General features: G+C 34.2%; 1 protein-coding gene across 44 annotated transcripts in view; it reads left to right on the forward strand.

Moving 5' to 3' along the window:
- GPHN (gephyrin) overlaps positions 1-27,175 on the forward strand; it is a 734,620-nt gene that overhangs the window by 500,619 nt on the left and 206,826 nt on the right. For all 44 annotated transcript variants that reach the window (XM_073997568.1, XM_073997563.1, XM_073997564.1 and 41 more), the window contains one exon: positions 8,103-8,237. In XM_073997568.1, the coding sequence (XP_073853669.1) occupies positions 8,103-8,237 (135 nt within the window). The remainder of the gene's footprint in view (positions 1-8,102; positions 8,238-27,175) is intronic.

A 27,175-nucleotide genomic window follows, 5' to 3' on the forward strand; every position in this document is an offset into this window, starting at 1 on the left:
TATACCTGATGTAAATGACGAGTTGGGTGCTGACGAGTTGATGGGTGCAGCACACCAACGTGGCACAAGTATACTTATGTAACAAACCTGCACGTTATGCACATGCACCCTAGAACTTAAAGTATAATAATAATAAATAAATTTTTTTAAATGTGTTTAATTTCCACATACTTGTGAATTTCCCAAATTTCTTTCTTTCTTTCTTTCTTTCTTTCTTTCTTTCTTTCTTTTTTTTTTTTTTTTTTTTTTAGATGGAGTCTTGCTCTGTCTCCCAGGCTGGAGTGCAGTGGCGTAATCTCGGCTCACTGAAACCTCCGCCTCCTGGGTTCAAGCGATTCTCCTACCTCAGCCTCACAGGTAGCTGGGATTACAGGCATGTGTCACCACACCCAGCTAATTTTTGTATTTTTAGTAGAGATGGGGGTTTGCCATGTTGGCCAGGCTGGTCTCGAACTGCTGACCTCAGGTGATCCACCCACCTAGGCCTCCCAAATTGTTGGGATTACAGGCATGAGCCACCGCACCTGGTCCCAGATTTCTTTCTGTTATTGATTTTTAATTTCCTTCCATTATGGTCAGAAAAAATACACTGTAAGGTTTCAATCTTATTAAATTTTGTGAGACCTATTTTGTGGCCTAATATATATGGTATATCCTCATGTTCACTTGAAAAAAATGTGTATTCTGCTGGTATCAGACACAGTGTTCCTATATGGCTGTTAGGTCTAGTTGGTTTATAGTGTTGTTCAGGTCTTCTATTGAAGGGGTCCCCAAGCCGCAGGCCAAGGACTGATACCAGTCCATGACCTGTTAGGAACCGGTCCGCACAGTGGGAGGTGAGCAGCAGTGGGCAAGCAAGCATTACTGCTGAGCTCTACCTCCTCTCAGATCAGCGGCAACATTAGATTCTCATAGGAGTGTGAATGCAAGGGATCTAGGAACTAATCCCTGATGATCTGAGGTGAAACAGTTTTATCCATACCATCCCCACTGACCCCGTCTGTGGAAAAATTATCTTTCATGAAAACAGTACTTGGTGCCCAAAACATTGAGGACTGCTGTTCTCTTGTACTTGTTGATCTAACTAGTTACTCTAACTATTATTAAAAGTGGAATATTGCAGTATCCAACTCTTATTTTTGAAGTTTTTCTCTCTTCATTATTATTAGTTTTTGCTTTATGTATTTTTTAAATAATTGTTATGTCTTCTTGATGAACTGACCTTTTTATCATTATGTAACATCTTTTTTGTCTCTTATAACAGTTTTGGTTTTAAAGTTGATTTTGTCTGATATTACTGTAGCTTTTCTAGCTCTCTTTTGGCTACAGCTCCCATAGAATATCTTTTTCCATTCCTTCACCTTCAACTTATTTGGATCTTTTGAATCTAATTTGAATCTCTTGTAGATAGCATAGACAATCATACTCCACTTAACAACAGAGACATGTTCTGAGAAATGCATTGTTCAGTGATTTTGTTTTTATGCGAATATCACAGAGTGAGTATAATTACACAAACCTAGATGGTATAACCTACTACACACCTAGGCCAAATGGTATAACCTGTTGTTCCTAGTCCTAGGCTGCAAAACTGTACAGCATGTTACTGTAATGAATACCATAAGCAATGTAGCATAATGGTAAGTATTTGTGTTTTGAAACATATCTAAACATAGAAAAGGTACAGGAAAAATATAGTATTATAATATTATGGGACCACTGTTGTATATGTCATCTGTTGTCTATCAAATTGTCATTATGCAATGCATGATTCTAGTTGGATTATAGTATTTTTTAATTCATTCAGCCAGTTTCCATCTTTGAATTGGATAGTTTATGTACATTTAATGCAATTACTATAAAGAAGAGTTTCTTCCATTTTGCTATTTTTATATATATTATATCATTTTTGTTTTTTTATCTCCTCTATTACTTCCTTTTTTTCTGTATAGATATTTTCTGGTGTACCATTTTGATTCTCCTTGTGACATTTACTATTATTTAGTTATTGTGCTAGTGTTTTCCTGGGGAATTACAATTAGCATCTTAGCTCATAACAATCTAATTTGAATTAATACCAACTTAGTTTCAATATTATACAACAACTTCATACCTTTTCCCCTACTTATGTTATTTTCATAAATTATAAATTAATATATTGTATGCCCATCAACATAGATCTATAGTTATTGCTTAATGTAGTTTTTTAAAATTATGTGGGGTAGAAAAGAGGATTCACAAACAAAAATATACATAAGGTACTGACCTTTGTGTTTACCTATGTAGAGTTCTGTACTTCTTCATGTCAATTACAATTACTGGCTAGTTTCTTTTTATTTCAGCCCGAAGGCCTCCCTTTAGAAATTTTTTGTAGGGCAGATTTATGAGCAATGAACTCACTCAGTTTTTGTTTATCTGGGAATATTGTAATTTTTCTTCGTTTTTGAAATTTAGTTTTATCAGATAAAGAATTCTTGGTTGACAGATTTTTTTCATCTTTCAACATTTTGACCATATCATTCCACTGCTTTCTGACTGTCATGGTTTCTCTTGAGAAATCAGCTGTAAATCTTACTGAGGATCAGAATTCTCTCTTCGTCTTTGTCCCTTTCAACAGTTTGATTATAATGTATCTTGGTGTCAGTCTTTTTTAGTTTATCCAGATTGGGATTGTTGAATTTCTTGTGTGCATTCTTGTCTTTCATCAAATTTGGAAAGTTTTAGGCATTATTTCCTCAAATAATCTCTCTGCTTCTTTCTCCCTCTCCTTCTGGGACCATCATTAATCATATCTCAGTACGCTTGATGGTATTCCACAGATTGCTTAAGCCATGTTGTTATTTTTCTTTATTTAATCCATGTTGTTATTTTCCTTTATTTTTTTTTCTTTCTGATCCTCAGACTAGATCATGTTAATCACCTTATTTTCAGCTCAGATCTGCTATTGAGTCCCACTAGTGAATTTTTCATTTCTGTTGTAATTTTCAGTGTTAGAATTTGTATTTGGTTTCTTTTTATGATATTCGTCTTTTTATTGAGATTCCCTGTTGGTGAGGCATCATTCTTGTGCTTGCCTTTAGTTCTTTGTTTATAGTTTCTGTTAGCTCTTTGAGCTAAACTTTATTAAAATAATTAATTTAAAATCTTTGTCTAGTCAGCTCAGTGTCTGAACTTTCTCAGAGACAGTTTCTGTTTATTTCTTTTTTCTTTTCCTTTTTTCTCCTTTGTACAGGTTATACTTTCTTACTTCTTTGCATACTTCATAATTTTTTGTTGAAAACTTGACATTTAAATATTATAAATAGCAACTCTGGAAATTAGATTCTCCCCTCTCCCTGGGGCTTTTTGTTGCTGCTTGTTCAGCAGTAGTAGTTATTTGTTTGTTTAGTTCGTTTTTTGAAATACTTTTTTCTAGCTTGTATTTCTTTGTTGTGCATAACCTCTGAAGTTTCTATTGTTTGCTTAGTAGTCAGCTAGCTATTTGACAGGTATTTCCTTAAATGCCTGGAACCAAAATATGAATAATAATAATAAAAACAAAACAAAAAAAATCAGAGAAAATCTCTCAGTTTTTGCAGATGAGCTCTTTGTATATATTAAGTCACACTTCAACACTCAGCCAGGCAATTTATAACTTTTCATTAGCTTTCACTTCCTGCTTGTATAGAGCCTCAAGTTTATCCGCAAGTGAGAGAATAGAACCTTCTCAGGTCTTTTCTGAGGATACGTCCAGCCCTGGACATAAACTGAACATAAACCTGACCTTTTAGAGTCCAAAGGATATGTGGGAGCTTTTCAGAGTCCTTATGCCTTAAAGTACCTCATTCCATAGCCCTCACTCCCAGGTTTTTCACTTTATCTATTTTTTGTCCTGTTTTTCCGTGCCCAGATGTCAGTGGCTAATACATTTGCCTTTAAATATTTGAGCAAACACTCCCCAAGGAATAGCTGCCTCAACCCTGGGAGTATTCTGAGTTAAGTGAAATAAAGGCAAGCCCTTCGAGTGTGCCCTTCAATAAGCCATAAGATATTTCAAAACAAAAAAAAAACCACAGTTCTTTCAGAATAAGGTTTGTTTTCCCTCTGGTACTACAGACCTGTATTGGAAATGTGGACTGTTGTCTTCAGGGCCACCTTTTTTGTTTATTTTTCTTGATTAACCTTTCACCTGGTTGTAATCATTTTATTCATTTTCAGAGTTCTGCTAAAGTTCATTCTGGCTGTTTTTACCAATTTATTTTCTGCTTTAGTAGAGTGATGGAATTTTGGATTTCTCTATTCTGCTATTTTCACTGATGTCACTCAGGAAGGATTCCTTTTAAGACACAAAAACCACTAAACATAAAGGAAAATATTGATATATTTAGCAACATTAAAATTAAAAGATTTCGTTCATCAATAGACATGATAAAGTAAGGTAAAAGACAAGCTACAGAATAGGAATAGATATTCACACTATATACAATTGATAAAAGACTAGTTATCCAGAATAAATACTAAAATCTAACACTTTAGTAAGAAAGGAACAACCAAATAAGGAGAAAAAATGGGCAAAGATTTGAACGGGGACTTCACAAGAGAGAAAACCTAAATGACTGATAAATGTATGAAAAGATGCTCACTCTCACTAAGAATCAGAGAAAGGGAAAATAAAACCATAACGCAATATTGTTACACACCCACCAAATTTTTAAAAATGAATAATACCAACAATGCTGGGTAGAACTGAATTGTAGAATAAGAGAAACTGTTCTTTGTGGACAGATGTGTAGATTGGCTTAACCAACTTAGAAATTTCTTAAAGAAGGTATTCATACCCTATAACCAACCATTCTATCCCTGAATGTGCATGTGTATATACATATCTCCCAGAAATTTACTCACATGGGTATCATAACAGCCATGGGTTGTGGCATTTTTCGTAATGTCCTCAAAATGAAAACAATACAATTGTCTATCGACAGAGTAATCTATATTCACTGACTCCTTCTCCTTACCTCCAGTTTTTTCTTGACCCCTTGTAATCAGGTTCTATCTTCATCAATGAAATTTTCTCTCAGGTAACTAATTACTACCATCTGTTCTTCATTGTCTAATTCTTCCCCATTTTTCTAGTATCTGTCTTGACATATTCTTCTTATATGCTCTTCATCTTTAGGATCTCATTTATTTCTGTAACTTCAACAACTGTATATCTGCAATAATTTCTAAGTCTGTATCTCCAGCATAGGCAGTTTTTTTTTTTTTAACATTGGGGCGAAGATTTGTTCCAGACTATGTAATGAAATTGTAAATTTGTGTTTATTGATATTAACTGGATCCACAATGGTAATTGAAAATTCTTTTGCTTTGTCCTTCATTTTCATTCATCAATGCATTTTTTGAGAATTTTACTGCTCTCCTAAAGTTATCTTTACCACTTTTACTTCCCCTTATTCTCATCAATAAGGCCTCTCCTGCAGTACCAAAAAAAATAGTAGTAATAGTAGTAATAAATGTCTGTCTCTTTTACCCACAATTTACTTTGCTTTATCATGCCTACTCAATTCCTCAATTTGCATCTATTTTTAACTTTACTGGTAATTTCTTTAATAACTGGATGTAATGGCTTCTTTTCAGCTCTCTCTCTCTATTCCTATTTTCTGCCATATTTGTTTTTTTTTAAATCTTGCAACTATCTTCTTTTTTTCATTCCCTTGATACTCACCCATCTCTACTTGCCTCTTTTTTCTCTAATAGTTTCTTATGATAGGAACACCAAATAATTTATCTTCCAAACCAGAATGCTTTTGAAAATGAATGCTGTTTAATAATTAAGCCAGCATAATAGGTATAAACCCAGATTGTTCAAGGAAAAATCAGATGTGTGGTTACCCTATATATCCTTATCTTAGAGATCTTATCTTCCTTCAGTTTGTTTTCTTAACTCTTAATATGAATGTTACCTCAAATTTTCAATCATTGTCTTTTGTTCTTTCACATATTCTCTGCAGGTGATCTGACACATTTGAATGACTCAAATTACTACCTCCATTGATAATTCCGAAATTATATGTCCTAACTTTTTCCTGAGTTCCAGACCCATATACCTCATCAAATAGCTCCAGACTAGTAGCCCAAAAATACCTAGCCACAAAATCTAAACTTATCTTCTCCCTCAAATATCCTGATTTTAAATTTACATTGAGGCATATATACACACAGAGATATGTAGTGTATATATGCAGTTATGTGTATAAGTCTGGAGATATATATCACACACAGAGAGACATTATTTTTGCAGTTGCTTCATTAGATACTAGACATACAATAGTAGCAAAACACAGTTCCATCATGACAGTGCTTTCTAATTTGGGAGATAGACATTGATCAAAGTATTACACACATAAATGTTGTGATACTTTCTATAAGTATGGTCATTGCTGTGAAGGAGAGGGATGTGATGTCATGTAAGGCATTATATGGGTATTTTACCTTCTTTTAAATACATGGCCTTTTTAATTAGATAAGTGGCAACAAATAGCTCTTCAAAATTAGACTTTCTTTATTTCTTGGAAATATTTGTCACAATTCAGTACTCAAATATGTAAGCAAATGGAGTCGTCTTGCTTCTCAAAATTCCTACTACTTATGGCTATGTTGTTTATAAACCACATAAAATTTCAAACACTGAAATGGTAGCAATATCTTTGGAATTAAGGATGTTGGTATAGAAACTAAATAAAGGAGATTCTATAGAAATAGTATTAGTTTTGTGAGACAGAAATGATGCATAATATTAGGAATACCTTTTAGTCACGAAGTCTGGCTGTTTCTCTCATCTTTTCACATAGTAAGTGATATTTGTTGATTAAATGTTAATTGCTTGTTTTTTTATCATATGTTTCAAGTCTTGTGCACAAAATTTGAAAGTCCTCATGTTCCCATTCTTAGAACACTTATGCCCATTACTGGTAGCCCAGAACATGAACTAAATTATGCAAATCCTAAAGTAATAAATTTATAATCAACATATATTAATAATGTTAAAAATAATCTACAGTATTAGTCTTTATGTTTGTATATTTTTAGAATGGTGACAATTACATCAGTCTTTACTATGATGATAGGTATAATAATAACAGTAATAATAACCAACACTTATTAAATATTTACCACTTGAAAGTGCTAAATAATTTACATACATTATTTTACTTAACCGCTGCAGGATTCCAGTGAGGCAGATTCTATTGTTATCCTCAATTTTCAGATAAAGGAAGTGGCAATTCAAAAGGTATATCCATCAGGGTCCTAGCAGAACTCAGATAGCATGCTTAAATAGGTAATTGAGGAGAGTTCAATAAGAACCTATAGAATGTACAAAGGTTTGAATAGAATTTAGGGAAAACCACAAGACATCATGGAATGCCTGGGACTAGTAACAGTGGGAACCATTAATGCTCCTACCTAATGGGGCAAAGGGAAGGAGTGCTGTTAGAATCTAGAAAAAGAGCTATAAGCAAGAAGGGCAGTCTGACACAAGCTGTGATCTTGAGTTGAGTGACACAGCCAACCTATGATGACCTGGTAGAGAGGGAGCTAGGAGAATAAATGCCAGACCTTACCCTATCCCAACTCACAGTCTTCTGCCAGTGCCTTCCACTAACTGAACCCAACTGGAAGCCAGGGCAGAAAATAATTTGTTGATGGTATCCATACAGGTCAGCTTAGAGCAGAGAGGGTGAAAATGGTTGGAGACTGATCTAAAAAGGAAATGGAAAATATCTAGGAATTAAATAGCTTGCTCAAGATTTCAAACTATTAAATGGCATAGCAAGTATATGAATGACAAATCCTTTATTCCTAACCACAATACTATACTGCCTCTCATATTAAAACGTTTTAGGAAATGGTACTTGCCAGGGAAAATACTTTAAATCTGAAAGCTTCTATTCTATCTCAAGTTGTTGGATGCATTTATACCTAACAGTAAGTGACACCAAATATGTCAGAGCTGAGCAGCAAAGAATGCTAAAAAAAAAAAAAAAATTGGGAGGGGGTCTTGATTCTACATGTTATTGGCATTTTCAGAATATTAAACCATAGTTGTTCCCCTTGTTCAGATTCCAGACTCCATCATTTCTCGTGGTGTTCAGGTGCTCCCACGAGACACAGCCTCCCTCAGCACTACTCCTTCAGAATCGCCTCGTGCTCAGGCTACATCTCGCCTCTCTACAGCTTCCTGCCCAACACCAAAAGTAAGTACAGTTGCTTCACACCTTACACCTACTCTTCTATAGTAATCTGGGAAAACTAACCAGTATTTCCTTCTGCTTGTCAAGGTTGGATTGCATGCAAGTTTACACTATGAAAAATGAAAAAGTGTGAGATAGTTCCCACCCATTGTGTCACAAATTGTCATATTAGGCCAATAGTAGGACAATACAGATTTCATTCAAAATGTTTTACTCCTACATCATAGCTAAGGGTATTGCTTTCTGTAGCTCCTGTTTCTTTGTTGTAGATTTGTTATTTTTTAGTATACTTATCATTATAGATGTAAATTTATTTGTTTATGCTGAGGATGAATGTACTTTTGGCCAGTAAACAGCAAGATTAACAAAATTGTGTCACCAAAGGGATTTCTTTAAACTTGTCCAGGCTGGGATAGCTCCCTGCTCTAGTATCATTCCAAATTTTTTCAAACATATTCATCTTGGAATGTTGCTGCCTAATATTTGCAAACAAATCTGAATTTATTAGAAAGAAAGTTTTAATGCCAACCTTTGGGAGAGGGAAGCAGTTTCTTAGTCTTTTTTTTAATATAATCTGTCACTGAGTTGTATAGGGTGGGGAAAGGATGAGACACTTCTATGCTGCTCACATCTTTGTGTATATGATAAATTAACTAGCAGACATTATTACTGCTGTGACTACTTTCTCCTGGAATGCTCCTTTCCTGATTAAGTTAATCATTTGTGCTTTCAAGTTCTCTATCTGATTGATGGATGCAATATTGGTACCAAAGATTAACAGTAACATTCCTTATTATTTAATAAGACATGATGTTAAACACTAAATTTGTTCTAGGATTCTGACAGTTAATTTTTCAAATTATAGTTTTTTCCTCTGTCATCAAATTTAAGGACCATATAGCTGTCTTCCTCAATTCCATCTTTTCTATCAGTTTTGTGAATGTTATAATTTAATTTGACTAGAAGGGATCTCAGTTTCTGATGTGAATAGTGCAATTTGTTTTACATTACATGTTACAATCTTCTCAGCAATGTTTCCAGTGTTACCATTGTATATCATTATTTTTAGATATATGTCAAAAATAACTGATACTAATTTTATCATTTAAAACACTGAGGTCCTAAATCTTCAATAAACATTAAACTGTAAGAACACTGTAGACATTAAATGTACACCAATGCCATTTGGGTGCCAGCAAGCTACATTTTCAAATGAATTAAAGGAAGGAATTCTTAAAACCTGAATTAGATGGAAAAAATCTCGTCTATGTCTTTTATATTATTAAAACAAAGTAACTTACAACTTGACTGCATTAAAATCCAGTTGTACCAGCTAAACTCACTTGTAAAGTCTGGAAAATATTTAAAACTAAAAGTTAAGTTCACTTTAAGATGTTTTGTTCACTGAATACTAAGACCTAAAAGCTGGGAATACAGAAGTATTCAAGGTATAGTCTCTTTTCTCCTTAATGATATGCTGAAATTATAAATATTTTTTGAAAATATTTTAAGCTAAATTTAATTATACATAATTCTTGAGTATTTTTAAAACTTTGCAATTATATTTTAGTTACAAAGAGGATAGTAAATAAAATTTGAATAATCACTTGGTACTTCCAAATTCACCAAAGTAAAATTCTGAAAAATAATAATGTTAATATTCATTAAATTAATTTGCTTATTGTAGAATTTTAGGAGAGCAAGTGGCTTGTCTTGATATTTTTTCCTTAGTTAACACTTAGATGTTCAAATTGACAGTGAATTCAAGAAAGCATTATATCTTTGTCTAGGAATAAGATTATATTTCTTTTAGATAATTTTTTTTTTTTTTTTTTTTTTTTGAGACAGAGTCTCCTTCTGTCACCCAGGCTGGAGTCCAGTGGCATGATCTCAGCTCACTGCAAGCTCCGCCTCCTGGGTTCACACCGCCTCAGCCACCTGAGTAGCTGGGACTACAGGTGCCCGCCACCACGCCTGGCTGATTTTTTTGTATTTTTAGTAGAGACAGGGTTTCACCGTGTTAGCCAGGATGGTCTCGATCTCCTGACCTCGTGATCCGCCCGCCTCGGCCTCTCTTAAGTACTGGGATTACAGGCGTGAGCCACCATGCCCGGCCTTCTTTTGCATAATTTTTATCAGCACTAGAATGTATACCTCAAAGATAAAATTATCACTTTGGTGTAATTTTTAATATAAACTTTAAATGCTGAATTAGAATATTAATATAATAAAAGAAACTAATTTGAATATTGATATTTTAAAAGGAGTTAATCTATTCCAATTAGGTATCTGGAAATAATGTTTAAAAAATAAATTAAAGGACAGAAGGAAGTGAAATTTACCTTTCTAATAAGAAAAGTCTCATAAGTCATGAGACTGCTTAAGAGAATCTAAACTAGGTGCTCTTATAAGTGCTTTAATATCAGTGACAGATATACTACTTGTCTTCATAGAGTTTACAATTTAGTCGTATATTACAGGTTGAGTATCCCTAATCCAAATGCTTGGGACCAGATTTCAGATTTCAGATTTTTTCAGATTTTGGAATATTTGCAGATACTTAAGCCGGTTGAACATCCCTAATCAGAAATCCAGAATACTCCAATAAGCATTTCCTTTGTGCTCAAAACATCTCAGATTTCATATTTTCAGACAGGGATGCTCAACATGTAAAATAAACAGGTAGATAATCACTTTAACAATTACAATTTCACATTAATTTAATAATTATAATTGAAATACTATACATGCTAAGAAGAAATGAAAATGTTATGGTGGTAGAAAATAATAGCAGGGGAATTTCATTTAGATAGGGTGAGTAGAGAAGACCTAACATTTCACCAGGGGCATGAAGAATGATTGAAAACCAAATATGAGCTTTTGTGCTGTGTAAAGGTTTTAGGAATTATATTGATCAATAATGACCACTTTAAAGGTAGGTGTCACCAATCAAGAACTCTTACACTAAAACTTTATTAGTATGTGAATAGTCTAATACACTAAAACTTTATTAGTATGTGATGTCAACAGCCAATTTCAAATATCTATTCTTTTTTATTTAAATTAATGAATCTTTTTGCCTTTTCCCACTGAGTCAAATATCAAGACCATAGATTTTAGCACTGAGCTCTGTTCTAGGTGAATTCTTTATTTTAATTTTTTAGCGTAAAAATTTGAGGCCGAGAAGTCCAAAAGCAGTTTTGGGGTTTCAAATCTGAGGTACCAGGTAGATGATAATGTTATTAACTATACTAAGGATTAAAAGATAAGTACCAAGTCTTGAGGGTAAAAGAAAAGAGTGTAATGCATCTTGATTGGGAATGTATATAATCTGAGGTGTATGTGAAACAACCAAGGAGTGATATCTAGCACAAAATTGGAAATACAATTTGAGTTTGAAATTCTTATTTTTACTGCATCTTGGTTATGATATTTATAACTTAGTACATATTAGTGTTAGCCAAATCCTGTAGAAATCCTTTCTACATTTCAGATTAGGCATGCACAGATTTTCATGCACAGAAATGTATGTGCAAATGTATTTTGTCTACATCAGAAATACAATATAGTTTTGAATGATCAGTACTAGAAAGAGCACTTGACTGATAATAGAAGATCTGGATGGAAATGCTTTCTTCTCTACTCATAACCACACAAAATTAAGCAAGTTACTTAACTTTACTGAGTTTTGTGTCTGTTATTTGACTCACTATCCTTATCTCTACAACAGTGTTTATTAACTCATTAAATAAGTTTTTGCCTGGTAGTGGAATAGCAATAGTGAGCAAGTAGACATTGTTCCAACTTCTACAAATAGATAGATCAGACTACTAAAAATTAAAGTATAATAAATGCTAGGATTGATTATCAAGAGTACATAATATTATGGAAATAGCTATCAGAAGCACTTAACCAAGTCTTTGTGAAAATGCAAAGGGTTAAATAACCAAGTTATGATTCAAAACTAACAGTTCCAATGTCTCCCTCTGTAGCTTTTTATCATTGGGCCATTTGTAAGCTGAAACACTTCCTGTCCATCCGCATGTGTTAATCTATTTATTTAGGTCAACAACTATAATAGTATAATATTATAATAAATGTTTCATTATAGTTATATTGCAATATAACATCCTAAATTATGCTTTGATCGTTTAAGATTCTCCAGCTTTAGTGAGAACAAAATCTATAAAAATATACCAGGTCTTGATTTCTTTTTGTTTTTTTGGTACCCTCATTACAACCTAATGAAGATAACTGTGTATTATCTTTTCTAAACAATACTTCATAGATTACATTTTCTCCAGCACATTTGTTTGCTGAAATGATATTGTATATAGGGAAAAGTCATTTCTCTTTTATATCATATATTTTCTTTTAATGAAATCTGACTGAAATGAGGAATGATTTTCACTCCTCTTGTTTTATGACAGTGAAGTATCTTTCAAGAACAAAGTTGGGATATTTGACTTTCATTGTCCTAAGTAAAATAGTGCCTAAGTCAAATAGTACGTAAATTCTATTTAAAGAAGTATAGACAATATCTAGACTCAAGTTCTAAAATAAGGATAGTCTTCTAAAAACAATTCGCTGAAAGAATAATTCTGTAATTGATAAATTCTCTTTTAAAGTGAGCATTATTCATAGCTTAGATGAGTGCCAATTTTCAATTATGAAGGACAGCAGCATCTCTATTTAGAAAAAATCAAGACCGGGCACAGTGGCTCACACCTGTAATCCCAGCACTTTGAGAGGCTAAGGCCGGTGGATTGCTTGAGGACAGGAGTTTGAGACCTGCCTGGCCATCATGGCAAAACCCCATCTCTACTAAAAATACAAAAAATTAGCCAGGCGTGGTGGCACATGCCTGTAATCCCACCTTCTTGGGAGGCTGAGGTGCAAGAATTGCTTGAACCTGGGAGGCAGAGGTTGCAGTGAACTGAGATCAAGCCACTGCAGTCCAGCCTGGGCAACAGAACAAAAAACTCTGTCTCCAGGAAAAAAAAAAAAAAAGAAAGAAAGAAAGAAAAGAAAGAAATCAAGATGCTTAAGGTAGAAAATAATGACTAGAGCAAAAAATAAAAATGTTTCAAACTTTCAATTTACCATTCCTTTTAGATTTTATTAAAATAGAGAATATTTTTAAAGACTAATTTTATTATCCTTTTATTCCCTAAACATCTGAAGTTTGATTTTGAGTAAGTAAATAGAGTTTATAGTCACATATTTTCCTGTACCTTAAAAGTTAGCAAAGAATTTTGTTCTTAGACTAACCAGCAAGTTGTGTTTTTTTTTTGCTCTTAAGAAGAAAATATAAATACTATCAATATCTAATTGAACTAAAGATTATACAACAATTAAAATGTATATTTATTGAAATATCTTTATATGAGGGGTATATACCTTTAATCCACTAATGTCTAATACTATATTCAAACAAAATATGTAATTATTACTTCTTTGTAGGTTTCTCTTATTGTCCTTTGAGCGAAAGAATTTAGATTGCTCTGGTTAAGCTATATTCTTAACTCAAGGTTTTTAATGTGTGAGTCTGAAAGGCAGTGTGAGTTCCTTTACCTATAAAAATGACACTGTTGATTCTATATCAGCATAATATTTTCTCTGGGATGTTTTCCTAGTAATGTTAGTTTTTACAAACTATTACATATTGTCACTATTTTCCTTTGTGAACACCAGGGAGATTATGTGATGTGGCTAGGTCATTGACTAAACCTGGGTTCCCAAGTCTCTGGAGAAGCTCATAAAATGGCCATACTTCCAGCCTAAATCATGTCACTAACTGGTGACAGCAAATTATTTTTTTCCTATTTTAAAGAGCCTAACCAAAATCAGTAAGACTATACTAGACATCAAGTTTCTTTGCTTTTGCTAAAATTGTATCAACATTGCTACAACAATATGTTCAGCTGTTAACGACATTATAGAAATAGATTCTACACATACTGTCAACACACAACAAAAAAGTTGGAAACCAGTGAATTAGTGAGATCAAAAATACATTCTCTGAACAAAATATATGTTTTCTTTTGTGAACGTTTACCTCATCTGGGGGGTGTTGAGCAATGATATTCTCTGCATTATTGGTTAGATCCAGCAGTTCTCAAACATACTGGTCTCCAGACCCCTTCATCCTTTTAACAATTATTAAGGACCCCAAATTATATCTGTTTATGTGGGTTATATCTAACAATGTTTGTTGTACTAGGAATTAAAACTGAAGGCTGGGCGTGGTGGCTGTAATCCCAGCACTTTGAGAGGCTGAGGTGGGTGTATCACCTGAGGTAGGGAGTTCAAGACCAGCCTGACCAACGTGGAAAATCCCTGTCTCTACTAAAAATATAGAATTAACCGGGCGTGGTGGCACATGCCTGTAATCCCAGCTACTCGGGAGGCTGAGGCAGGAGAATCGCTTGAACCCAGGAGGCAGAGGTTGCGGTGAGCCGAGATCACGCCATTAAGCTCCAGCCTGGGCAACGAGAGCGAAACTCCGTCTCAAAAAGAAAGACTGAGAAGTTTTTAAATATTTACTTATTTGTTTAAAATAAAAATAGTAAAGCCTTTACATGTTAACATAAACAACATATTATTTATGAAAAAATAAGTGTATTTTCCAAACCAAAAAAAAATCTTAAAATAACAGCATTGTTTGACATTTTTTCAAATATATGTTAATATCTCACTTAATAGAAAATAACTGGATTCTCACATTTGTTTCTGTATTAACTCTGTTGTAATACGTTATTTTGGTTGAAGAACAAATTGAACCTCATACAGATATAGTTAGAAAAGGAAGGACTTGCAGTGAGCCGAGATCATGCCACTGCACTCCAGCCTGGGCAACAGAGCGAGACTCCATCTCAAAAAAAAAAAGAAAAGGAAGGACTATATTGTTCACATTTTTTTACAGTTGCGGATATTCTTTGATACCATACCAAAAATTTACAATTGTTAGTTAAGTAAAGGTTAGTTGAAATGTTGAATCTAAAACCTTGGCTAGGACCATTCCATACTCATACCTTAAAATCCATTGGTCTGTCTTACACTTTGAATGGATCTTTTACCCAGGCATGATTTTGGAACACATATATTGGTCATTTGGAAAGTATAAATTCTTCCAAAAGTTGACATATTTTGTTATATTATATCAAAAAATCACCTTCATTAATATAATGACCAAGCTCATCTAAAAAGTCTGGGATGTATTGCAAGTTCTTAAGCTCATAGTGGCATATAGACATTTTCTAAGTTCTAATTTATGCTTTGAAGCTAGAAATTGGGCCGGGCATGGTGGCTCACACCTATAATTGTAGCACTTTGGGAGGCTGAGGCAGGCGGGTTATTTGAGGTGAGGAGTTTGAGACCAGCCTGGCCAACATGGTAAAACCCCGTCTATACTAAAAACACAAAAATTAGCCGGGTGTGGTGGTACATGCCTGTAGTCCCAGCTACTTGGGAGGCTGAGGCAGGAGAATCACTTGAACCCGAGAGGTGGAGGCTGCAGTGAGCCGAGATTGCACCATTGCACTCCAGCCTGGGCAACAGAGCAAGTCTGTCTCAACAAAAAAAAAAAAGCTAGAAATAGTATCACTGGCAAAAAAAAAAGCAACAAATAGTTTTTTCTTGAATTGACAGACTTTGTTTATTTTTGAGAAAATGTATACCAAACATCTAAGTCTGAATAATAAGTTATTAGTTATTTCATTTTTTCAAGTAAAAATGGTTTTCTTTATTTAAAACTAACTATTCAGCTTACAACTCAAACAACTGCATAAATAAGTGATTTTCCTTGAGACAAGCACCATCGTTTGGTATGCAGAAGTATTTTATTCATACTTCCCATTTTGTCACATTCAAGGCCCAAGTTTTAATTAATTTAATTTTCCCATTTTGTCACATTCAAGGCTGTTTTAGTTCATTTTAATTAATTTAATTTAATTAATATTAAATAGTAAATTTAATATGTATTAATATTGTCATATAATATTGTAATTAATCATGTAAATATAAATATTACATTGAGGATATAGTAAATATTAAATTTACTATGTCATTGAGGACAGTATATGAAACTAGTTTTTTAAAAAAGAAAAACAGAAGATAGCAGTGAATAGAACAGTGATTGTTCCTACTACTTGGATCTACTCCTTGATTTATACTAGGATGTCAATCCACCATTGATTTTGTACCCCATCAGTGCAAATGTCAATGCAGCAAAAATGGCAAATAATGTCTTCGTACTATTAGTAAAATAATTCTGACTTTGTCAAGCCCTGAAAGGGTCTCCAGGACCCTCATGGGTTTGTGGATCAACTTAAAGAACCATTGATAAAATCAAATGAGCAAACTGGCCTATGTTTCTTGAAAACATTCTGGTCAAAATGGTGGCTATTGCATCCTTTTTATATATATATTTTCCATAAAAGCAGTATTACAGTGGTATACTCAGTCTAAGAGCTCTGATCCTTTATGTAAATGACTACCGATACCATGGTTAAGCATTACACATAGTTCACCCGTCCCCTGTCATCCAGGTTAATCCTAGAGCCGGGAACACCTACACCTCTCTGATTCCAAATGAGAGACTTCATGAAATCTTTTGAAGATATGAGACCAGAAGTTATAATTCCCAGCTAACTCCATTCATTTTCAGTGTGGTATTACTTCTGCACTTGGATGACAACTAATTTTCGCCAGGATATTCTGTCTACTAATAGATAACATACAAAGCCCTCGTTTAAGAAATAGTCCGGGTGTGGTGGCTCACACCTGTAATTCTAGCACTTTGGAAGGCCAAGGTGGGCGGATCAACTGAGGTCAGGATTTCAAGACTAGCCTGGTCAACATGGTGAAACCCTGTCTCTACTAAAAATACAAAAAGTTAGCTGGGCGTGGTGGCAGGTGCCTGTAATCCCAGCTACTCGGGAGGCTGAGGCAGGAGAATCACTTGAACCCGAGAGGTGGAGGTTGCAGTGAGCAGAGATCACGCCACTGCACTCTAGCCTGGCGACAGAGCAAGACTCTGTCTCAAAAAAAAAAAAAAAAAAAAAAAAGACAGAAAAAAGAAATAACCTAGTTGTTGGCAGATAATTCTGTTGAGTATACAATTGGGGATAGCTCATTTTCGAAATCAGTTTAGAACATTTAAAAAAGTCAGATCGACATTGCTGGCCCACCACTGATATAATACACTGTATCAATACTCAGCTAATATTCTTTAGACCCTCCAGACTATTTTACTCACTTACATTAAATGCCTGACTCCTATGGACATTTGAGTAACTGATTTCTGCCCTAATTCACTGTTATCTAATTTATCCTCCTTTATAACATGTTTGTTTGGGGATTTATTCTCATTTGTTAGCAAAGCAGAATTTTGAGACTTAAAATAAAAGATGATTCCCTTTAACCCTCTTCTAATGAGAAAGGCATCACCCATTATGGGAAAGAATTTAATATTTTGATGAAACTAAAATTACATAATAAAGCATTTTAACTATTTTTGGTCTATAACTTATTTTCAGTAGTTTTCCTATGATGTTCTGCTGGGTATATAGGATTTTACATCGATTTTTCTTTTTTCATTCATGCAAGTGTTCCCTTTGTTTTTCATTATTATCATTATAATGATAATTGAAAATTAAATTTCTCCATCTCTTTCTAATTATTTAATGGTCACAGAACTATGTTTATTATAAATGTAACAACTATGAAATGTATAATTGCCACTCTGAAGTCTAAAGTTGCAAATGAAATTTGATATCTGAGAAGATATAGCAAACCAAAAACTGCTAGCTGTAGAATTAACATTTTATAGCTAAGACAGATTGTAAGTGGTATAGTTTCAGTATAGTTTCTTTATTTAAAAAAATGTACATACTCATTTGGAAAAACATTTTAAAACTCACATAAAAAAGTTCTTATAAATTACTCTTCATAAATAACCACTGTTAAAATTTTGCTATATATCATTCTCTTATGTTTTTCTATGCATTTAAATATCTTATAACAAGAAGGCAGTGATTAAGGCCTCAGTTTCTGGAGTCTGACAGGCCTGTGATGAATCACTTACTAGATGTGTGGCTTTCAAAAAGTTACTTCACCTCTATAACTTTAATTATCTCATCTGCAAAATGAAAAATCATGATACTGCTTGTTTCATAGGGTTGTCTTAAGAATTTAAGTTAAAAATGTATATAAATCAACACAATGATTGAAATATAAGTACTCATTAAACATTAGCTATTATTATTAAATTGTCTATAGCTTTTAACCCATCTTGTTTACTTAGTAATATGAGCATCTTTCTATGTCATGAACATCTTTACATGTTGTAAATTATCTTCTACAACATTATTTGGATTGTTTGATATTCTAACTGATAGATGTGACATAGTTTTTTCACCAACCCGTATTTTGGATATTTTTGTGGTTTCTTATTTTCTAGTTTTAAAAACAATGCTGTAGATAATCTTTCAGAAGTTAAAAGTTTTGGAGTCATCTCTTAATCAAACTCAGTAACTTCTGTTATTTCTACTTTTATTGAAAGTATATGCAGAACTTTTAAGTCTATGTTTTCTGTATTTTACATAGATAGCAGGAATAGATCATTTTTGTGTCTCCATGAATTTAATGATATATTGGAAGAAGCAGTTTTTAGCATTTGCATTTGACTGATTTACTGGTAGACATTTAAAAACTATAAACCCAAAGTCATTTGAAAAGCTAACAAGCTTGAGTGTATAAAAGTATTACACTGTGAGGCACAACGTATTGAGTACCAGCCCTAGTCTGCCATATTATAACTTTATGAGGGCCAGGCACAGTGGCTCATGCCTATAATCCCAGCACTTTGGGAGACCAAGGAGGGAGGATCACTTAAGCCCAGAAGTTCAGGACCAGCCTGGGCAATATAGTGAGACCCTGTCTCTACAAAAAAAAAAAAAAATTAATTAGCTGGGCATGGTGGTATGTGCCTATAGTGCCAGCTACTCAGGAGAATCACTTGAAGCCAGGCAATTAAGGCTGCAGTGAGCTGTGATGATGCCACTTCACTCCCAGCCTGGGTGACAAAGCAAGGCTCTGTCTCAAAAAATAATAAATAAATAAAACTGTGAGGACTAGTTGACCTCAGTTTCTGTTATTTGTAACACCAAGATACTAAACAAACTCTAAAGTCCCTTGTAGGCTTATAATTCTGTTCTTTTGAAATAGTTCAAATATCAACTAGAAAATATTCTTAAAGCCCTTCTCTCTCTGATATTTTATTAATCTCCAGTTAATACAGAATAATTTACATTTACTTATTTTATATTTTGCATTCTGTTCTAGTACATAAAGTGAGATTATTAACTGAAAATGTTCTAACTTCACTTAAGATCTTTTACATTTAGGTAAAGCTTGTCTCTGTTAAATGGAATACTGATTTCTCTTGAGATCCACTCTAGTTTTGTTCAAGTTATAGGAAGATAGGGAAGTGAACTGTTGAAATACAAGACATTGTGAAATTAAGAATACTAGCTTTCAGTATAAATAGCTTTGATTCATTTCAACTGTTTTTAATTGTTTGGGACGTGTTTTGTGTAAAACAGCCCAACAAATATAAGCGGTCCCATCATTGTTTCAGCAACAGAATTTATTAGATACAGGCATGATTTAGATCTATTTAATATCCCATTTTGACTTTAATATAGAGTACATCCCATACTAAACTATCCTCTGGATCTTCATATCTTAAACTGATATATATTCTAAAATTAGGTATTTTCTGACCCCAAATTTCAGGAGCATCTCCCTACTCATTCTACTTTTGTTAAAGAGAAAACACAGAATAATTCAGAAATTCATTGACTATGTCAGTGAATATTTTTATTTTTTTATTTTTTTTTTATTTTTTTATTTTTTTATTTTTTTATTTTTTTTTATTTTTTTTTTTTTTTGAGACGGAGTCTGGCTCTGTCACCCAGGCTGGAGTGCAGTGGCGCGATCTCGGCTCACTGCAAGCTCCGCCTCCCGGGTTTACGCCATTCTCCTGCCTCAGCCTCCCGAGTAGCTGGGACTACAGGCGCTTGCCACCTCGCCCGGCTAGTTTTTTGTATTTTTTAGTAGAGACGGGGTTTCACCGCGGCTAGCGAGGATGGTCTCGATCTCCTGACCTCGTGATCCGCCCGTCTCGGCCTCCCAAAGTGCTGAGATTACAGGCTTGAGCCACCGCGCCCGGCCGTCAGTGAATATTTTTAATGCATATTATATGTCAAATACTGTATTAGCTATTGGGGATACAGCAATGAATAGACTTTTTAACCCTGTTCTTAAGGAACTTACAGTGGATTATGTGAAAATAAAATATTTATAAGAAATCTACCAGATACAGGGTTGACAAGCTCAAAGAGCTCTTCTAATCCAGTAGGAAAGAAAAAAATGGATGAGTAAAAGGTAAGCATAGTCATTTAAATATGTGGGGGGAGTACACTCTCATTAGAAATCTACTAAAAATTTAAAACAACACAAATTTTGCAATCAAATTGATAATTATTTTAAAACTATAATCATCAGTACTATAATGAGCAATGACATGAGTATTTCTATTGACACTAATATGAATATAACCTTTCAAGCAATAAATTTGTATAACCTTTCATACATGTGTTATATACATGTATTGTTTGCTTAAAAAGTATATACAGAAATGTATGTACTGTATAGCATACCTATATAGAGAGAGAGGCAGGATCTTAAAATATTATATGTTGGCCGGGCATGGTGGCTCATTCCTATAATCCCAGCACTTTGGGAGGCCGAGGCAGGTGGCTCACCTGAGGTCAGGAGTCTGAGACCAGCCCAACCAACCTGGTAAAACCCTGTCTCTACTAAAAATAAAAAAATTAGCTGGATGTGGTGGCAGGTGCTTGTAATCCCAGCTACTTGGGAGACTGAGGCAGGAGAATCACTTGAACCCGTGAGGCGAAGGCTGCAGTGAGCCAAGATCACGCCATTGCACTCCAGATTGGGTGACAGAGCAAGACTCTGTCTCAAAAAAAAAAAAAAGTTATATTTTAATCAATCATTTTGTCTCTAGAAATGTATCCAAAGTAAATTATTAAAGAGGCCATCTCAAACTATGTACAGGAATTTTTATCACAGCATTATGGAAAATAACTTGTATTAATAGTACATACATATAGAAGTTATACTATAACCTTAAAAATCATCTCATTAAGAATATTTAATGACATGGGAAAATACTAAAACTACAATGTATAGTTTAAAAAATTAGTAAACAAAACTGTTTAGGAATAGAATTGCAAGTTATTTCACAATATACATTATTCTTAAAACCAGGAAAATATACATACTTGTTTGGGTTTTGTTTGTGTATTTTTTTAGATAGGATCTGGTAATTACACAGATGTCCTTTGGCCTATTTTTCAGATTCGTAGCCAAACTTAATAAAGCCAACTGGAGTTATTTATACCTATATTTACAGGCATACCTTGGAGATATTGTAGGTTCAGATCCAGACCACTGCAATAAAGGAAAAATTGCAATAAAGTGAGTCACACAAATTTTTCGGTATCCCAGTACATGTAAAAATTATGTTTATACTCTCCTGTAGTCTGTTAAGCGTGAAAAGGATTATGTCTAAAAAAAAAAACACTGTATAAACCTTAATTTAAAAATATGTTAGTCCTAAAACAGTTATTACAATCATCTAAGCCATCAGCAGGTCGTAACCTTTTGCTGGTAGAGGGTCTTGCCTCAATGCTGATGGCTGCTGACTGATCAGGGTAGTGGCTGCTGAAGGCTGGTGTGGCTGTAGCAATTTCTTAAAATCAGACAAGTTTACCACATTGATTGACCCTTCCTTTCACAAAAGATTTTGCTGTAGAATGCAATGTTGTTTGAACGCATTTTTTCTACAGTGGAACTTCCTTCAACATTGGAGTCAATCCTTTCAAACCCTGCTGCTGCTTAATCAAGTTTATTTATGCAATATTCTAAATCATTTGTTGTAATTCCAACAATGTTCACAGCATCTTTACCAGGAGTAGATTTCATCTCAAGGAACTCCTTTCTTTGCTCATTCATAAGAAGCAACTTACCATCTGTGAAAGTTTTATCATGAATATCAAAGTAATTCAGTCGCAACTTCAGGTTCCCCTTCTAATTCTAGTTCTTTTGGTATTTCTACCGTATCTGCAGTTCTTTCTCCTCCACCAAAGTCTTCAACTACTAAACATCATATGGTTGGAATCAACTTCTTCCAACTCCTATTAATATTGATATTCTGGGCTCCCATGAACCAAAAATGTTCTGAATGGCATCTAGAATGATCAATTATTTCTGGACGGTTTTCAATTTACTTTGCTCAGATCAATTATAGGAATTACTATATGGCAACTGTATAGCCTCATGAAATCTATTTTTTAAATAATAACTATAATAACAAATAATAAAATTTCAGTTTGAATGTTGAAATTACTCCTTGATCTATAGGCTGCAGAGTGGATGTTGTATTAGCAAGCATGAAAACATTATGCCCTTGTATATCCCAATCAGAGCTCTTGGTTGACTAGGTACAATAGCAATGAATACTTATATTTTGAAAGGAATCTTTTTGTCTAAGCACTGGATTTAACATATTTAGTAAACCATGCTGCAAAAAGATGTGCTGTCATCTAGGCTTTCTTGTTCCATTTGTAGAGCACAGGCAGGGTAGATTTTGCATAATTCTTAAAGGCCATAGGACTTCCAGAATGGTCAATAACCATCAGCTTCCACTTAAAGTCAGTAGCTGCATTATTCCCTACCAAGATAGTCAGCCAGTCCTTTGAAGCTTTAAAGCCAGGCATTAACTTCACCTCTCTAGCAATGAAAGTCCTAGATGGCATCTGCTTCCATTATATAAGGCTATTTTATCTATATTGGAAATCTGTTGTTTAGTGTAGCTGCCTTCATCAAGGATTTAAGATAGATTTTCTGGGTAACTCGCTGCAGCTTCTACATCAGCACTTGCTGCTTCACGTTACTCTTATGTTATAGAGACATCCCCTTTCCTTAGACCTCATGAGCCAACCTCAGCTAGCTTTCAGCTTTTCTTCTACAGTTTCCTGACCTCACTCAGCCTTCATAGAATTGAAGAAAGTTACAGCCTTGGTCTGGATTTGGCTTTGGCTTTAAGGACTGTTGTGGCTGGCTTGTTCTTCTATCCAGACCACTCAGGCCTTCTCCATACTAGCAATAAGGCTGTTTCACTTTCTCCTCATTCATATGTTCACTGGCATACCACTTTAAATTTCCTTCCAGAACTTTTCCTTTGCATTTACAACTCAGCTGTTTGACACAAGTAGCCTAGCTTTCTGGCTGTGTCAGCATTCAGCATGCCTTCCTCACTAAGTTTAGTCGTTTCTAGCTTTTGATTTAAAGTGGGAGACATGCAACTATTCCTTCTACTTGAACACTTAGAGGCCACTGTAGGTTTATTAATTGACCTAATTTCAATATTGTTCTGTCTCAGGGAATAGAGAGGCCAGCCACAGAAAGATAGAAAGACAAGGAATGGTCAGTCTGTGTAGCAGTCAGGGCACACACAGCATTTATCAGTTCAGTTCACTATCTTACATGGGCACCATTTGTGGTACCTCAAAACAATTGCAAAAGTAGCATCAAAGATGACTGATCATAGACAACTATAACAGATATACTCATAGTAAAAAGTTTGAAATATTGTAAGAATTACCAAAATGTGACACAGAGACAGGAAGTGAGCACTTGCTGTTGGAAAATTGGTGACGATCGACTCGCTTGACACAGGGTAGCCACAAACAAACCTTGAACTTGTAAAAAAAGCAATTATCCATGAAGCACAGTAAAACGAGGTATGCCTATATACCACAGCATTTTTACATCCAGGCTAAGCCAGTCTCTTCTTAATCCTGCTGGATAGAAAATTATATCATATTTCAATGGAAGTTCAAAGATAAACTTTTTTTTTGGTCTCATTTACAAATAATAAAAAAAATTAAGAACATATAATGTGCTGCTTAAAGGTTATTTATTTTAACCCACATAATAACTCTTTTATTAAAGATGGGTTTTAGGCCGGGTGTGGTGGCTCAAGCCTGTAATCCCAGCACTTTGGGAGGCCGAGACGGGCGGATCACGAGGTCAGGAGATCAAGACCATCCTGGCTAACATGGTGAAACCCCGTCTCTACTAAAAATACAAAAAACTAGCTGGGCGAGGTGGCGGGCGCCTGTAGTCCCAGCTACTTGGGAGGCTGAGGCAGGAGAATGGCGTAAACCCAGGAGGCGGAGCTTGCAGTGAGCTGAGATCTGGCCACTGCACTCCAGCCTGGGCGACAGAGCGAGACTCCGCCTCAAAAAAAAAAAAAAAAAAAAGATGGGTTTTATAATTTCTTTTTAGACAGATAAGAAATTTGGAAAAAATAATTTCAGTTGAATTATTCTCTAGTTAGTGAACGGGAAATAATTTATATAAAGGTCAATTTTATATAGATTAGATTTATATAAAGGTCTAATTTAGTATAGATTATACTGTCTTGGAATCAAAACTATATAGAACCCTAAGATCAAAATTATAAATGTATAATAAAATATAAATAAATGCAAATGTTAATATATCATTAGAAATCAGAACCTTTGAAAAAGATGATTTCCTGGCCGGGTGCGCTGGCTCACGCCGGTAATCTCAGCACTTGGGGAGGCTGAGGCAGGAGTATCATCTAAGGTCGGGAGTTCGAGATCAGCTTGACCAACATGGAGAAACCTCGTCTCTACTAAAATCACAAAATTAGCTGGGCGTGTGGCGCGTGCCTGTGATCCCAGCTACTCCGGAGGCTGAGGCAGGAGAATCACTTGAACCCAGGAGGCAGAGGTTGCGATGAGCCGAGATCACGCCATTACATTCCAGCCTGGGCAACAAGAGTGAAACTCCATCTTAAAAAAAAAAAATGACTTCCTAAGGATAAAAATATGGCAGAGGGATTTAGAGGATCTGTTACTTGCCACCATGATTCTAATTTTTGCCTTCTGACTTCTTACTCTTTGCAGCTTTCCTTGACCTTTTTTATCCTTTTATTAGTTTAGTTTTATAATTGTATTTTCTTTTCTCCAGAAACACATTAGTAATTATTTTTCCTTGACACATTTATATATTAATCCACTCTCTTTCATTGCTGTATTCCTTCCTTTATACTTGTCTTAATAAATCACAAATTAAACAAAATGTTCTATGATGAAGCACCAGCTTTATTGAAAGGGCTGAATAATACAATATTATAGCGAGGTGAAATATTAACTTAATTCCAAAACTACTTTGTTATTTATAGGAATTTGTTTAAATGTTGAGCTCTTAAGCAAAACTTTTTTAAAAAATCTCTTTCTCCAAATCATAGCTGCCAAAAACAATCTATAGCTGCACCAATATATGCTGAGTGATACTGGTTGGAAAATAATTTCTGAGAAAAACGTTTTATTTCTTTTCTTTGATAATCATAATTTTTTTAAAAAGCCATGATATGGTATAATAAGGTTAAAAATATTAGTCTCAGAATAGTTCTTAAGGTAAACTAGATCTAAAAATAAAATGGTCAACTCCTTAGTACAAACAGAAATGTTGGTTTAATCTATGTAATTTTATTCTAAACTGATACAAAATATATTATGGAGAGAAGGGGAGAATGTCTACATTCTTTATTCCGTAGGTAAGAGACTAAATTTAATTAAACAACCTAAGAGTCAGAACATAATATCAGCTGTACTTTCATATTATTTATTGATGCATTCAGAAGGCCACTGAACTTCTCCAGACCTTGGTTCCCTTATCAGTAAAGGAAACACACAAAATATATAACATTTTCTAAAACATTTTCAGCAAACATTTTGTAACTAAAGAGAAATATGAATATATACACCCAGTGATATGTGAGTCTACCTTAATGCAGTTATCATAAGCCTGAAATTTCTGTATTTTATTTTAAAAATTAATATCAAGTTGATTTTTAAACTATGAAATATATGTTTGGTTTAATTCAAATACTACATTTACAATTATTTATTTTAGGCAAGAGAAGTAAGGGTGGGGCTAGTTTTCTACCTTGTTAATGGTAGAAATCGTTTTACAGTGAGCTCAGTTTTGGAAAACTGAGCTAAATCAAAGGGAATCAACATGTGCACATCTTAGTTTAGGATCCAGGCAATTTCTTTTGTTGCATAATGTTACTAGAATCCAAATTCTTGGGAAAAAAGTAAATACAAATGTCAAAGTCATTTTACTACAGGCCAAATCCTGGTAATTAATCCCTGAGGATAGTTTCCCCAGTAATTAATCCCTGAGGAAAGATTCCCAGAGTGTTGCAAAAGAGGTAATACAGTGCAACATTTTCAGACTATTTCTAAGGAATACTTTGTTAAATATATTCTAGTTGAGAGACTGAATAGAAGATTGAAGTGTTTTGGATCCCATGGATAATATCTTCTAAAATCTTGGTAAAATACTTGTCAAAAGATTTCTTCAAGATTAATGATGAAATTTTTGTTTTGCTACTAAATTTTAATTATCAACATATGTAAGTAAACTAATAATCTCAATTTACTGCATAATCCTCATAATTATTTACATTCAATTCTCAGACTTTGTTTATAATGCCATGATAGTACAATGTAAACATTTACAGTGTAACCTCTCTTAGCTACTGATAGTGTTTTGACTTTAGAAAAGCATAAATAAAAATAGCTAATGATGTGAGGCTCTTATTATCAAGAAGAGTAAAGTCATTTATCTGAATGCTAATCTTTTGTGATTTCTTTTAAATTCTTATCTAAAATATAATAAGCATTTGGCCGGGCACGGTGGCTCACGCCTGTAATCCTGACACTTTGGGAGGCCGAGGCAGGCAGATCACC

The sequence above is a fragment of the Macaca fascicularis genome, chromosome 7, assembly GCF_037993035.2.
Source record: "Macaca fascicularis isolate 582-1 chromosome 7, T2T-MFA8v1.1".
Taxonomy (NCBI): domain Eukaryota; kingdom Metazoa; phylum Chordata; class Mammalia; order Primates; family Cercopithecidae; genus Macaca; species Macaca fascicularis.